Here is a 13,991-nt window from a genome sequence, read left to right as displayed (position 1 = left end):
GCACCGGGCGGGGGTCGGCGGGGCCGGGTCGCGACAAACATATTAAAAAAAAAAAAAAAAAAAAAAAAAACAAGAAAGAAAGAAAGAAAGAAAGAAGGAAAGAAGGAAAGAAAGAAAAAATAAAAAGAAAGCAAAACAAGACGGTGGAGGTGACCGCAGGAGCCGCCGAAGGACCCCCCCCGCCCCGAAAGCGCGCACGCAGAGCGCGGAGCCGCGGGCAGGACAGTGCGCGCACTGCGGGCCCTGCGCGGCGCGGCGGCCATCGGCGACGGTGGGGTACATCCTAGCGGCGGCTGGCTGCCATGGGAGCGGCTGGCCGCGCTCCGCACCCGCCCCGGCCCGGGGGAGGCGGGCAGGCACGGCCGCGGGAAGCGGCAACTTGTGGCGGGGCCGGGGAGAGACGGAGGCGCTGCGGGCGGAGGGGCCGCCCGCCTCCCGGGGGACGGACGGGGCGGGAGGGACACGAGTGGCGGGACGGGCGGGGGAGACTCGGCCCGGCTCCCCGGCAACTTGAAATGCGATAAGAGTGGAAAGCGGGGGGTGGCGGGGAGGGAAGTCTCTCCCCACCCCACCCCCCTCACTTTTACAAAAAAAAGGGGGGGCCTGGGAGAAAAGCCGCTGTTGGGAAAGTGCGTGCGGAGAGGGAGGCTCGGCGGCGGCGGGGAGCGGATCGGGCTGCGGGGCTGGGGGCAGCCCCGGCGGCAGCCCCGGCAGCGCGGCCCAGGAGGCGGAGGAGGAGGAGGAGAGTAGGAGGAGCTGCCGTGTGACCCGCTCCGCTCCCAAACTTGAAAGTTTATCTGCCCGAAATCAAGAGCGGCCGCGGTGCGCGCAGCGCTCCTTGGCACGGAGCGGAGGCGAGCGACCGGCGGAGCCGCCGCGCAGGGAGCAGCTGGCGGCGCCGCTGAGAACGAGGCAAGGCAGGGGAGGGGGGTCGCCCGGCGACAACAACAACAGCCACCCCCACCCCCCAAAACTGGGAGACGATCCGTACTATTTGCTGGAGACCAAGGACTTGCTCATCGGCGCACACGCGAGCCCGCTGTCATTAGCTAACAGGACACACGGCTGAGCCGGGGGGGTGGGTGGGCGGAAGGGTGAGGAGTGTCACAAAAAGTCATTACAACCTGAGAGAGAGAGGGAGAAAGAAAAAAAAACTTCCTACCAATGGACAACAGGAAGTGACCACCACCACCAACGGGGAGTCTGCTTGGAGAAAGAAGCTGCAAGACAAAGAAGAAGGAAGGAGAGGTGAAAGACAAAACTGCCCAAGGTCTTCTGCTTGTGCGTGCGTGCGCTTTCGAGAGCGGAGAGAACAAAAGTCAGCCGGGAAGGGGAGACAGAAAGAGCGACGGGAAAGGAGACAGGATGGAGGAAGAGCTAAAGAGAAGCATGTGAAGATCAAGGCGAAAGAGCAGTACAACGCCGAAAAAGAAAGCACACCGAAAAGAAAAGGAAAAGGCATACACAAAAGTTTCTTTTCCTCCTGGGAAGAAATTACTCACACACAGAAATCAGATGCCTTGCAGCCCAACTTCTGGGGAAAGCGAGACCGAGAGAGCAGAGGACACAGAGTGATGTGAAGAAAGAAAAGGGGGGGAAAAAGCAGAAAGCAGAGCAAAACAAACTGGGAGACGGGGGGGGGAAGAAAGCACGACAGACAGAAAAGCGAAGATCGTGACCTTTCCCAACACGTGAACCTTGCACATATGTTGTGTAAAGTGTGTGCAAAACAGATTCCCTCCTGCGTGGTGCGTGTGTGCTTCGCTGCTGCCGCCGCTGCTGCCGCTGCCGCCGCCACCGACGCGGTCGGTGCCTCTCGCAGGCGGCGCTGCCGGTGCCGGGGAGACGCATCATTTGGCGGAGCGAAGCGGCTAATTGCGGAGCCCCATCCTTCATTTACATATGCAGCCTGAGTCCGCTGGAGCCGCGCCAATCCGCGCTCGCCCCCAGCACCATTAATCGCCATGCATTATTCACAATCATAATTACTGAGCCCCATGCGCGCTGCGCGCAGCCGCCCCAGCCCGCCGCCCCGCGCACTCCCCGCCGCCCCGCGCACTCCCCGCCCGGCTCATCCCCCGCTCGCTCACCCGCTCACCCGCGCACTCACTCACTCACTCCCAGTTTGGCTGGCTGCTTAGCCTTGCCTTTTTTTTTTTTTTTTTTTTTTTTTTCTCCCTCCCCAGGGTGTTGGTTGCCTTTTCTGTTGTTTGTTTGGTTTGTTTTGCAACTCGACTTTTATTTGTGAACAGTTATTTGCAGTCCCCAAACCCCCTTCCTTCGTTCCCAATTCCTTCCCCCCTCCTTGCCACCTCCACGTCGCTGATGCCTCTGCAAAAAGCAGAGTCAAGACGGCTCAGTTAGCAGCATGTCTCGTCGAAAGCAAGCGAAACCCCAGCACCTCAAATCGGACGAAGAGCTACAAGCAGAGGTAGTTTCTGAGCACGGTAAGGGCTCCCGTCGCCTCTTTATCCTTCTCTCTCTCTCTCTCCCTCTTTTTGTGAGTGTGTTTCGGATGGAGATAGGTGAATTTATGGTGATGATGAACATGGGAGCGCAATTACTCTGCAGCGGGAGAATGGGAATTAGAGCAGCCGGGGGAAGAGGCAGCGGAACTGAGAAGTTCGCAGTTTAGCCAAGTTTCTGCAGCCCACCCCCTGCCCAAGCAGCCCTCCCAGCAGCAACCTCCCGGCCTTCCCAGCGCTTTGATCGCGGCTGGGCTCGGCGGCGGGGCTCGGCCCTCCCTCCCCACTCACCCGGGCTGGAGCAGCTGCAGGAACGGGCGCCCCGGAGCAGCGTCTGCCTCCTCCTCCTCCTCCTCCTGTCCGCTGCGCTCCTTCTCTCCGTGTTATTGGGTGTCCCCTTTTCCCCCTCCTGCTCCCTCCCGGCGGAGGCTCGGAGCGGACAGAAGCCGCGCTCCGCTCGCCCCTCCGGCGGCAGCAAAGTTGGGGCGGCCGGGGCCGGGGTGCCCTGCCCGGGGCCCAGGGAGGTCCCGCGGGCTGCCGGGCCCCGGGGCGGCCCCACGGCGGCCGCTGCCCGGAGATGCTGCGAGCGCTGCCCCGGGCGCTGCCCCCGCTCGCCCCGGGGCACCGGGGGGGACCGCGGTAGGAGCGGGCAGGGCCGCTCGGGTGCGCGGGGCCACAGGAGTTGGTTTCATTATTTTCGAGAGGATTCAACAGCAGTTTTTAGCCTTCCCCCCTGCGCTGCCTTCCCCCCTTCGCCTCCTGGCTCTGCTGCGACTGTAATTATTATCAGTGGTAGGTGACACGGAGTGCCACCACCGCCACCAGCCCCTGTCGCGCCGGCTGTAAGCAGTGGGAAAGGGTTATTTTCTCGCCAATCCGCCATTCCTCGCGTCCTCCCCACACGCAGGCTCACGCACACTTGCTTTTATGCATCGGGGCTGCCAGGTTGCTAGTGAACAAGTGTCCAAAGCTGGAGAGATTTGGACTGTAATCCTGCTTTATTTCCACTTTGCTGTAATTTTCTTTTCGGATAGAAAGCTGCAGGCTTCTTCCTTTTTCCTTTTTTTTTTTTTTTTTAATTAGTTTTAATTTCCTTAGTAGTCCCTGGCGCTGCAGAGTGCAAAGGCACACCACAGCCCATGCTCTCTTCTCCTGGACTAAGTTGAGGAGAGCTTCCACTTGAAAGTTTTTCTTTTCGTCTTTACATAGAGCCCACTGATTTCTTAGTTTCTTGCATGACCAAGCAGGATCCCAAACGTTTTCTGCTTTCTGTGTAGGCCCCTGGCTCCACTATATTATCTCCTCTCTCTCTCTCCCCCTTAGAAAAGGAAAACAAAATGTCCTTCTGCTTTAAAACTATAATTACTCTTAGGTTGCATCTGTGAGGAGAGAAAGGCTGCAAAGTCGAAGCTTGAGGAGGATTTTGACTATTGTATCTGAACTTTACAGCCCTGAAGCTTAAGGCAGCGTGAATCCACTTCATAAGGTTAAAACATCTGTCAGACTGGGAAATTGTTAAGCCTCCCACTCCTTCCCAGGGTGTTTGGGGAGGCAGGGAGCAAGTCCCACACTGTCCAAAGCTTCTAAGGGGGTTCTTGCCACTGCTCCAGGAAAACCCACTTGGGTTGACAATAACAGGCACACAGAGAAATGCTTCCTTCTGTCACAGTGGAGAAGCAAAGCTGTGCATTTTCAAATTTTTTTTTCCTTAGGAAACTGTGGTCGTGTAAAATAAATTAATATAGACAGGCAGATGAGAATTAGTATTTTATTATGAAAGCAAGATTTGTTGAGGCCATCTCTGTTGGCTTGGGCTCTAGGTCCAAGAATTTATCATTAGCATTATAAACTTTTACATGCTCTGAATCCATTTCAATACAGGGAAATAAAACCCCACTACTTCATTATGACACTCCTGGTGAGTTAATAAATTGAAAAAAAATTGTTAAACTAGGTTTTTGTTTTGTTTTGTGAATCTTATCTATGTAGCCATGTCACCCGAGATTAGAACAAGAGATATGCTAAAAAGAAACGCTTGCATATGGTGGGTAGATTAAGGACAAAGAATCTTTTTGTCATGGAAATGGTTTTTTTTTTTCCCCTTTTTGGGGGGGTTTTGTTTTGTTTACTTCATCACATAGAATTTCTCACACTTGGTTTGTTTTGTATTGCCCTCAATGACTACATGATCAAATGAATGGATTTATTTCTGCCGAATGAGAAAGACAGTCTTTCCATCAAAAGGACTACATTGCATCCCAGTGAGGAATTTTAAAGCGTTATTATTGTGGTCCCTGAATAGCACAAAATCAGCTTTCACAGCAGCCCTAAAATGCAACAATGTAAAAATACTTTTCAGCCTTAGAAGGCTGTTATCAAAATGTACTATGTTTCCTTCTATTAAAACATATTTTAATTAATAGAGTAAAACCCTTGATGGCTAACAATTAACACGCTAAAGTTGGGTTTGCACTTTCATTTGAGAAATGCGAACAAGGTAGAGACAAGCTACAGGAGCAGAGGGCTATCTAGTGCACATTAGTGTAATGTAAATCATTTACACATTATATTAGGAAGCCTAACGATTGCCATACTTGAAAGCAATTTTATAGGCCAGATATAATGAGAGTTCCAAATCTCATGAATTAAAACACTTCTTGTCAAGTCAGTGTTCTTAGTTTCTGTTCACAGCTGTGATCAAGATATTGCTACAGTTCCTGAGTATATTTTGCAACAGGCCAAAAATAGTTCACACAGCTCAAGAATATTTGCCATTTTAAGAAAGCAAACAGTTTAAGCAGTATTATTTCATATGTGTAGCCTTTTCACTCATTTTGCTCCTTGTCTCCAAAGGAGTTAATGCAAGACTAAGCAAATGAAGCTTAGTATTAATTTAATGAAATCATGTTTAATATCACCTCAAAATAGATATTATAAAATGAAGCATTTAAAAATTAATGTCCCATAAATGTAATCCTCACAGTGAAGGGACATCCATAGCAACAGGGAGAAACATAGAAGTCTGGGGTGCAGGTTGGGAGACAGACATTAGGCCGGGTTTTAAGTTGACTGGTCACAGCAGAACTTTAATGCTAATGTTATCACAAAAGTTTTAGAATCTAAACAAATAATTTTATAGCCAGCTTGGGTTACAGCATAACAAAATTGCATTCAAACAGGACATTGTCATGGTGGTGAGAAACTGTTGGAAATCTGAAGACAATTAGTTTGTCATCAACTACAGATATACACTCGAAATTGTTTGAAATTGTTAATCAAAAGTGAAATGCTAAAAATATATTTTTAAATAATTTTGAAAAGAAATGTTAACAAGCAGCTGATGGCCATATATTTCTTGAGTAATTGCACTGTAGAAGAGTGAACAAAAAATATGTATTAAAACCCCCACAATTTGAGGTTGCTAAATGAGAAGATCTGCTGGAAATAATTTAAAAACAGCAGCAGCAGGACTCAGATGACTGCCTGTAGAATACAATAATCTCAGTTTCTCAGTAAATGTAACGCATTGTAATAGTTGGAATTACATTTCTAATACACTTGCTTAATTCAACAGATTACAAATGAATCAGAATTGTAGATAAAATAAACATTCTTCAGCTCCATTTAATTTTAAAATTAAACCATAGACATAGCATTTGTATTTTTAAGGGAGGGATAATAGAAAGTATTTTGTTTGTTTGTGAGTGCTTTGTTCAGTTTTTTTAACTTATTATTATTTTGATTGGATTTTTGGTTGGGTTTTTTTTTTGGTTTTTTTTGTGCTGAAAAGTGATTCCTATAGTGTGCAAGTGAGGTTCTTGTAAGAGTGATGACAAATGGTGCTTTGGACTTCTTCATGTGAAGTTTCTGGCAAAGATGTATTATTGTTTAGCCTGAGGTGGAAGGGATACCTTGTAGTGAACTGTGTAAAAAGAGTTTCCTAATGTGCCTTTTTCAGTCATTTTTTAAAATATTGGACCTCTTTTTTCTCCCATTCTTCAATACGTACAGTATAGTCTAAACTAATTGATCTATTTCATCTTGGCAAAGTGGGAATGGGCTGTGCAGTTTTGGGCAGTTTGGTGACTGCACTTAATATTCTTCTGGAGTATGTCCACAGACACACAGGCTCAGCTACAGCAAAGACTCAGCTCAGTATGTAGCAGTCAGCCTCATGCAAGTGTGGTCACTCCATCTGCATATAGGGAGGCTTAAAACAAATGTTGGGGGGACATTCCTCCGTATGAAATTGAGCTATTCTCTGCTGCTTAGACACTGCTGCATTTCAAACTTGCAAAGTCACAAGCAGCCGTCAGCAAACATAAAACTTATGTGATTTTTGCAAATGTTTGTTCTGAGGCAAGTGTAAGAGAAGGCTTTTTGTTTTGAAAAATAAAGGCCAAATTAGTACGGCTATAAACTGTCCCTTTGATTGGAAATGGTAATTGAAACTTTATATAAATACTTTTGCCATTACAGTAGAGACTTCACGTTCAAGCTATGTAACATCTGTGTTTGTATAATTTTAAAAATACTCTGCACTGAATTGCGTTGGCCATAGAAAAATATTTGCAATAATAAGGAAATTACAGCAAACGGCCAATTTGCTGATATATGTATAACAATGGAAGTAGACAAAACTGGGTCAGATTTTATCTAGTGATTCTGGTCTTGAAGTCTTACCATCTCCTGAGGCAGACACTAAGACACTTTTTTCAGAGTGAGAGGGAGGAAATTTTGAAAGGTGTTTGTTTAAATTCTGTGTAATTAAGCTATTAATATGCACACATTTAGCTGTTGAAAATTACTTTTCCTTGCCTAAGACAGAGAAAAAGCTACAATTCAAAACACATATTGCATTAGAAAAAGTTTAAAAATAAACTAATTAATAAAGACTATTAGTGCCATTTGAAAAATAGTCTGAGTCCTGGGAAGATTTTCCTGATATCTCTCCTTCATTTGATTTGTTGTCTGCCAAACATAGACAAGCATATCTGTTGACTATCCAGCAGCCAGGGCATGAGTCAATCACTTTTGCTGATAATAAACCAGGTCAGGCATGACATTAAAATAGTTAAGTACTGACACAGTTTCTGCAATAAAGTATATAAAAATAATTTATTTTATTGTATTGTATTTGTAAAATGAGAGTAATCATCTACATTTATTTTTTCCCAGAGGAAGCACTAGTAAATCTCGTTCTAGCAGTACATTCATATTGAATTTTATATATCAATGTCAATCCCGCTTCTTTTACATTCTTAAAATTTCCTACTAAATGTAGTGAAGGTTGTCCATTAATTCAAAAAAGGGAATTTAGGCCAAAATGTACTTTCAGGAGCTAGTTCAGTTATAGTGCTGTTAGACTAGAGAATGTTTCTTCTTATCAAGGAAAAACCCTTCAAAACCATGAAAGCCAGAACGATAGATGTTTTTAAGGGTGATAGAAAACCTTAATGCAACACTGAAAAATCTGTTTATTTTGAGCTAAAACGTGAAGAGATAGAGGATTAAAGAGAGGGGGCTTTATTATTTCCTTGCTATATTTAGGGTGCAAAAAAGCGAGCACACTTGAACAGTATTTATCATTACAGTGTAAACTAGACCTTTACAAAAAGCCCTTCTGAAAGGCTTATTTGCCACTTTCTAACACTGAAAGCGGCAACAAGCATTTCAGAAGGGCCCACACCTCAAACGCGTGTGGCGCGTTCCTGCCCCCGCACCCCCAGTTTCATCACTCTCCCCTCCTCCCCCGGCAATCCGAAAGCCATCACGGGCAGCAGAAGGAGCGCCGGAGGTATTCCCAAACTCGGGAGCCAGGCAGGGAGGGACGGAGGGAGGCCGGGGCCGGGCGCAGGTGGGCGCTGCCCGCCGGCTCGCACGGCGGGAACCCAGGCCCGGGAGCGCCGGCCCGGGAACGCCGGCCCGGGAATGCAGGCCCGGGAATGCAGGCCCGGGAATGCCGGCCCGGAGGGAGGTGGGACCGGGAGCGCCGGAAAGCTCTCCCAGGTCTCCTCTCCCCGAGGGTGGGTAGTTAGAAGTGCTCTGACAAGGCTTGCTGATTTAACCTTTGCCTGCTTTGCCCTGCCAGGGGTGGCCGCTAGATGTCAAGCTCATAATACAATTAGTACATCTGTGCGGTTGACCTTGGCAGCGCGGCTTACCACTGTTCTGTTAAGTGTTAACACTAAATTTGAGTGTTAACTAGAGATCCCTCGGAGTTTGCTACATGCTGTACAGCTTATCAAATGCCCATCTAGTTCAGCATAAGTGTTTACAGTCCTTAAAGTAGGAAAAAGGTTTTCTTTTGTGAAGCCCAGCATCTTGAGCTGCTTAATTAACCCTGCAGGTTTTGCCGTATTTTTGTTCCGGATAATCAAAACCGACTCGTCATTCAGGGTATCAGGAGACCCCTTCTCCTGGTGCCATTCCATAGCTTTCATTTATGAATTTGCTGATGCACTAATGACCCCAAAGCTGGAAATGATGAAAGCTAAAGGATTTGTCCAGATCATTATGGCTTTGCTATCCTGGGCAGTACTGCAGTGTATGGAATGGTGAAGGACCAGAATGACTGAGCTGCACAACTGGCATTGAACTGCGCCAGGTTTGCACTTTCAAGTACTCCTGGCTGTGAGTAATTTTACTCAAAGGAGTCCGGAACTTGTAAATTCAGTTTTGAGATATTTAGTAGATGCAGGATTTGGTCCTCACATCAGCTCCTTGTCTTGCAAGCCTCCAAAACCAAATTTGTCTTCCTTTCTGTGCTTGCTCAAAAAGTGATTGGCTTCATTAATTCATGCAGGGTGTTAAGAGTTGTGTAGTTTAGGATGTACTTAATTATGCACTTTCCAAGGAGAGCAATGCAGAATCTCTATGAATCAGATGCAGAATCCCCCTCTTTCTTCTAGTTTATTTGGTTTGGTTTTTCAATTTTTTATTTTTCATATCAGCTGTGTTAGAAGTATTTACCTCGATTTTATTTTTTTTTTTAGGATTCTCAATAAAACTTGATACATTCCAAATAAACTTAATTCCCACAGACACCCACATTATTTGTGCACGAATTTTGAAATTATTGTACCTATGCCATAACAGCCAACCGAGTAGCTGTATATATGACTTTGGAAAACATAGCACAGGTCTTATTTAATATGATATCTTGCACAGATATTACAAACAATTTGTGAAGCTTGCATCTGTTCTACATCTGCGTCCACAGAGAAAGGCCCCAGTGTTTGATAAAGTGAAGTGCTTCGCTGCACAGATTAGAAACTGCAAATGTTTTTAACCAGAGTACAGCTAGTGCCTGTGCCACAGGTGGCTGTTACTCAACAAATTCTGAGATTCAGGCTACAGAACGATCTAACCGAGTGTGCCCGGTCAGCGCCGGGTTTTGCATAGCAAGAGTGCCCTCCACTGTTCAAAGCCGTGCTAACAGCTTTTGTGGGCTGAGAAAAAGGACAGAAAATTTTTCTTTTGAGTCTGGAATTTCTTCTACATTGTTAAACACAGTAGGGGTCTCTATTTGTCTCCTCCTGTTTCACAGCTTGGGCTCAGTATGTGATAATTCATCTTTCTTTATGGGATTCAAAGCTATCATAAAGAGTTAAAAAGAATTAATTTGCAAGAAAATAAACGTGTTCTAACAATTTAAGAAAATTTTCTTTAACAGCTCCGTCAATTGTAAGAGATGATAGAGCTAAGGCAAAAGTAGTACCGTTCTTCTCCAGAATCAATATGTTGCTACAAGACTACTGTTTCCAAATTAAAATAATTTTAAAATAAATTTATGGGGTTTTTTTTTTTTAGTATATGTTGTTGCTATATTTAATCTGTGCTTGGGGAAAAATAAGTATTCTGATGATAGGATAATTGTCCTGTATCAGTGCACTAGGCTCAGAGTTTTGTTTATAATAATGCTTGTTTAAATATACAAAAGGCTGTGAGTTGCACTTTGAAATGATTATTGGATTTGCATGTGAGAGCATTTTATACATCTGTCTTTATAGTTAGCAGACATTTTAGATTCAGTTGATGCTAACATATGCATTTTTTCTGAAACTTTTTCACAGTTTTTACACTGTTTCTCAGTGATTTTTTATTTTCCTGAAAGAAATTACTACATTTAGAAAATATTAATTAACTCTCCATTAGAGAGCTCTGAATGTAGAAAAAATAGTAATTTATACAACACTCTTTCATGTTTTCATTTGCATTATTGTCTATAGTCTAAAAAGAAGCTTCAGAAAATATTTCACTCCCACATTTGTTGGATTCCTATTTGTTTGAATGTTTCAGGAAGGTATCAGCAATTTAGAATATGCACAAGCTTAACGAAACATTGATTCTCTTGCTTGATTTTACCCAAGTAAATCATGACATAGAATAACAGAAAAACAAAATACTGAATAATCAGAGATAATTTTATTGTAACAGTCCTTATTTAATATCATTGAAAAGGCTCTTTTAAGCTAATTTACTTGTGTGGAACTAGAACTGATTTAAGATGGGACAAAAGGAAAAGATTCTGGAGCAAAAATTAAACTCAATATTTGCTTGGGGCTTTTTCCACACTGGAAGCAGTTAGTCCTAAGAAAGGGGGCATTTAATAACCAGCATACATTTTAAGACTTGACCTGACTAGCATGTGATGCTTAATTTCAGTCTGTTTCACAAAAGTAAATAGCAACATTTTTGAAGCACCCATTCGTTATATTTTCCCTTCACATCATGTAAGAAGCTCACCTCTCAGGCAGACGAGAAAGATCTATGCCAGCAATAAAAATTCAGAATTACTAAAGCCAGGCTTACAAATCCTCTGTGTGTGTAATCAGCAGTTGTTGGATGCACGTTTGAAGGGACTTTTTTTTCTTAGCTCTGCAGATTTCCCAAAGGTGACTAAAGGAGCCATGGCACCCTTTGAGCCATCTCCCTTCTCCTTGGGCACTGAGGAACAGGCTAACACCATCTCCTTGCTCCTGCCCAAAAAGTGTTTGGTGTGTACACTTAGTCTGGGGCGCAGAGCAAAGCCTCCTGGCATCAGCTCCTTGCACCTCCCTTACTGAGTCACCAGAGCACCTGAATGGCTTCAGGTATCACCACCCTAAAGTGCCTTTCTCGAAATGCCTTTGTTTGAATTGCTGTGGGCTGATTTTGGGGCCAGAGCTCGGTGGTGCAAAGCGCCAGCGCTGCTGGAACTGCAGTGGCCCCATGGGCTGGTACCTGCTCAGGAGCTCGGCCCGGGTGGCATCTGAGAGATGCTGCCTGAGATTTTTAACCTGCTTTCACAGGGGAAGCTTGATGTGCTGTAATTCATCTTGCATCCCATAGCAGCTTCAGATTAGTGTGTTAGCTGTTAGACTACTAATGAGAAAAAGAAAATAACTGAGAGGTTATTAGTGGCTGAGATCCTGACTGCTTGACAAAACTCCCATTCAACACCTTTTGTGTAACTAAGAACTGCAAAATTCAACCCATATCTGTAAGATTAAGCAAGTGCTTGTTTAATTCTGCCAAAGTCCTTGAAAATTTTTGCTGTATCATATCCTCACTTTAATAACAAAAATTATTGTTTCTCTTCAGGAAATTTAAAGGAAAGAGATTAAGTTTTTCACTACCTAACAAATTCTATCACTTTGTAATACATCAGAAAGTGAAAACAAGCTATAATGCATAAATAAGTGTGGAAAAATTCTATGTTTTCCTGCAATAGACATATTCTGTGATTAAGAAACCAAAGTTAATTTGTAGCTTAATATTTTAGCATTTAAAATTTTTAATATTCTGAATTAGTGATTAAATTTTGGTATAGATTTCTGTCATTCATAAAGTGACTGAGTTTTAACAAAGAATCAAAACCAGCCTTTCATGTAGAATGCTTTTAAGCGTTACTCCCTGTTGAATTCAGTGAGGACTTACACTTCAAAAGCAACAACAAATACAGTGCCTTAGTGCTTTCATATCAGTACATACTACTGAAAGGGATATTAGAAATTGCATTTGTGAAATACGGAGGCAATGCCCATTTGTCCAGTACAGGTATATATTTCAAAATATTTATCAGTTGTTATTTTTAGTCTTTCTTGTTTTACCCTCGGAAGCGCTTGTTTGCATGGCTAGTTTGTACTCTTTCAATCCTATTAAATTCAGCACTGTTTCAGATGTGAGTAAAGGCTACTCCTTTGAGTAGGACTTGTTGGATTGAGACCACAGGCTGTCATTCTGTGAAGCATCTTAGTAGCCTCAGTGTGCTGTGCAGGAAAGTGCCATCACCCATGGCAAAGCAGCATTTACTTTCATGCCATTTGTGTCACCTGCTTGCCTGCCTGTCCAAGGAAGTGAAGCTTTGAGAGAGATTTGTTTGATTTTTTGTTTTTTAAACCAGAATAATTTATCTGAAATGGAAAGTGCTGTGATGAGATTCGTAGTATGTCTAGTTTGAGGTTGAACTGGAGGGAAGAAAACCCCTGGCAGCACTTTGGCACTATTTGAAATATTTTTCTAAAAGAGCCCTTAACCATTTCAAGGCAGATAGATGATGAGGTGAATGAACTTGGATCAGTCATTTGAAAAGTATTATCACTATTTTTAAGGTATGGGAGTTGAGGGAAGCAGAGCTGTGAGTCCCCACTTTGTACAAGCAGGAGCCTGGTCCCCCTGAGACAGCACAAAACTAACCATTTATTTCATTGAGAGCAGAGCTGAGCACTGATTATCCAAGAAATAACTACATTGCTGCATTCCTTACATACTTTTTCACAAATTATATTTCAAATGCAAACTGCTGTTTCTTTGAGAACAACTACACTAGCCTGCTTATTATTTTGAAATGCTGAACAGGTCCACATCGATACCTCCTGGTGGTGGGCACCAGTAGTTAAGGTTGCTTTGGAAAGCTCACGTGTTATATGTACTTGCTTTGATACATGGAGATCATGAGACTGTCTTCCAATGCACAAAATAATACCTGTTTTGGTTGTAGATGTTCACATTTGGGCTTAGTGATCACTATACAGTGTCTGAAATAATTAGCTTTCTAGTGTTTGATCAGCTCATTCTAGATCAGAGCACAGCCATATTTGAATGGCTATATTGCCTGAATCCATCACTAATTACTGAAACCTTTTGTGCGAGGTTTGTTTAGAAAAAGCTCTCCTTCAACAAAAAAATACCGATATATAGATAAAAGCTGGAAGGGGAGCTACACAGTTAGCAGCTTCTTTAAGGATCAATCCTCCTTTGCAATCACTTAGTAGCAATATTTGAAGTACTAGCTGTAATAATAATCATAACCATAACAACAACAGCACACAACTGTTACTTGGCCTGCCAATGTTTGGAAATAAGCACTGGAAAATGTTCCCAATTAAAGCCTTTGGAGAAACGACATCTCTCTCTGCATGGTCGGTACTACCAACCAGGGCATTCCACGGATTCTGAGCAAGGACCAGGGGATCTGTCTCCCTGATTTTTAAAGTGCAAATCTGTAATGTAAATAAGGGTTTGTTTGAGTTGTCTTAGTTC

At 43.9% G+C, this 13,991-nt stretch overlaps 1 protein-coding gene across 1 annotated transcript in view; it reads left to right on the top strand.

The window, feature by feature from the left end:
* Positions 1-2,368: 2,368 nt before the first annotated feature.
* SALL3 (spalt like transcription factor 3) overlaps positions 2,369-13,991 on the top strand; it is a 23,544-nt gene continuing 11,921 nt past the window's right edge. Inside the window, exon 1 of the mRNA XM_059489111.1 lies at positions 2,369-2,447. Coding sequence (XP_059345094.1) covers positions 2,369-2,447 — 79 coding nt within the window. The remainder of the gene's footprint in view (positions 2,448-13,991) is intronic.

Source organism: Ammospiza nelsoni, chromosome 1 (assembly GCF_027579445.1).
Source record: "Ammospiza nelsoni isolate bAmmNel1 chromosome 1, bAmmNel1.pri, whole genome shotgun sequence".
NCBI classification, from domain to species: domain Eukaryota; kingdom Metazoa; phylum Chordata; class Aves; order Passeriformes; family Passerellidae; genus Ammospiza; species Ammospiza nelsoni.
The sequence above is the reverse complement of the archived record's forward strand: the minus strand, read 5'-3'. Positions and strand labels throughout refer to the sequence as shown.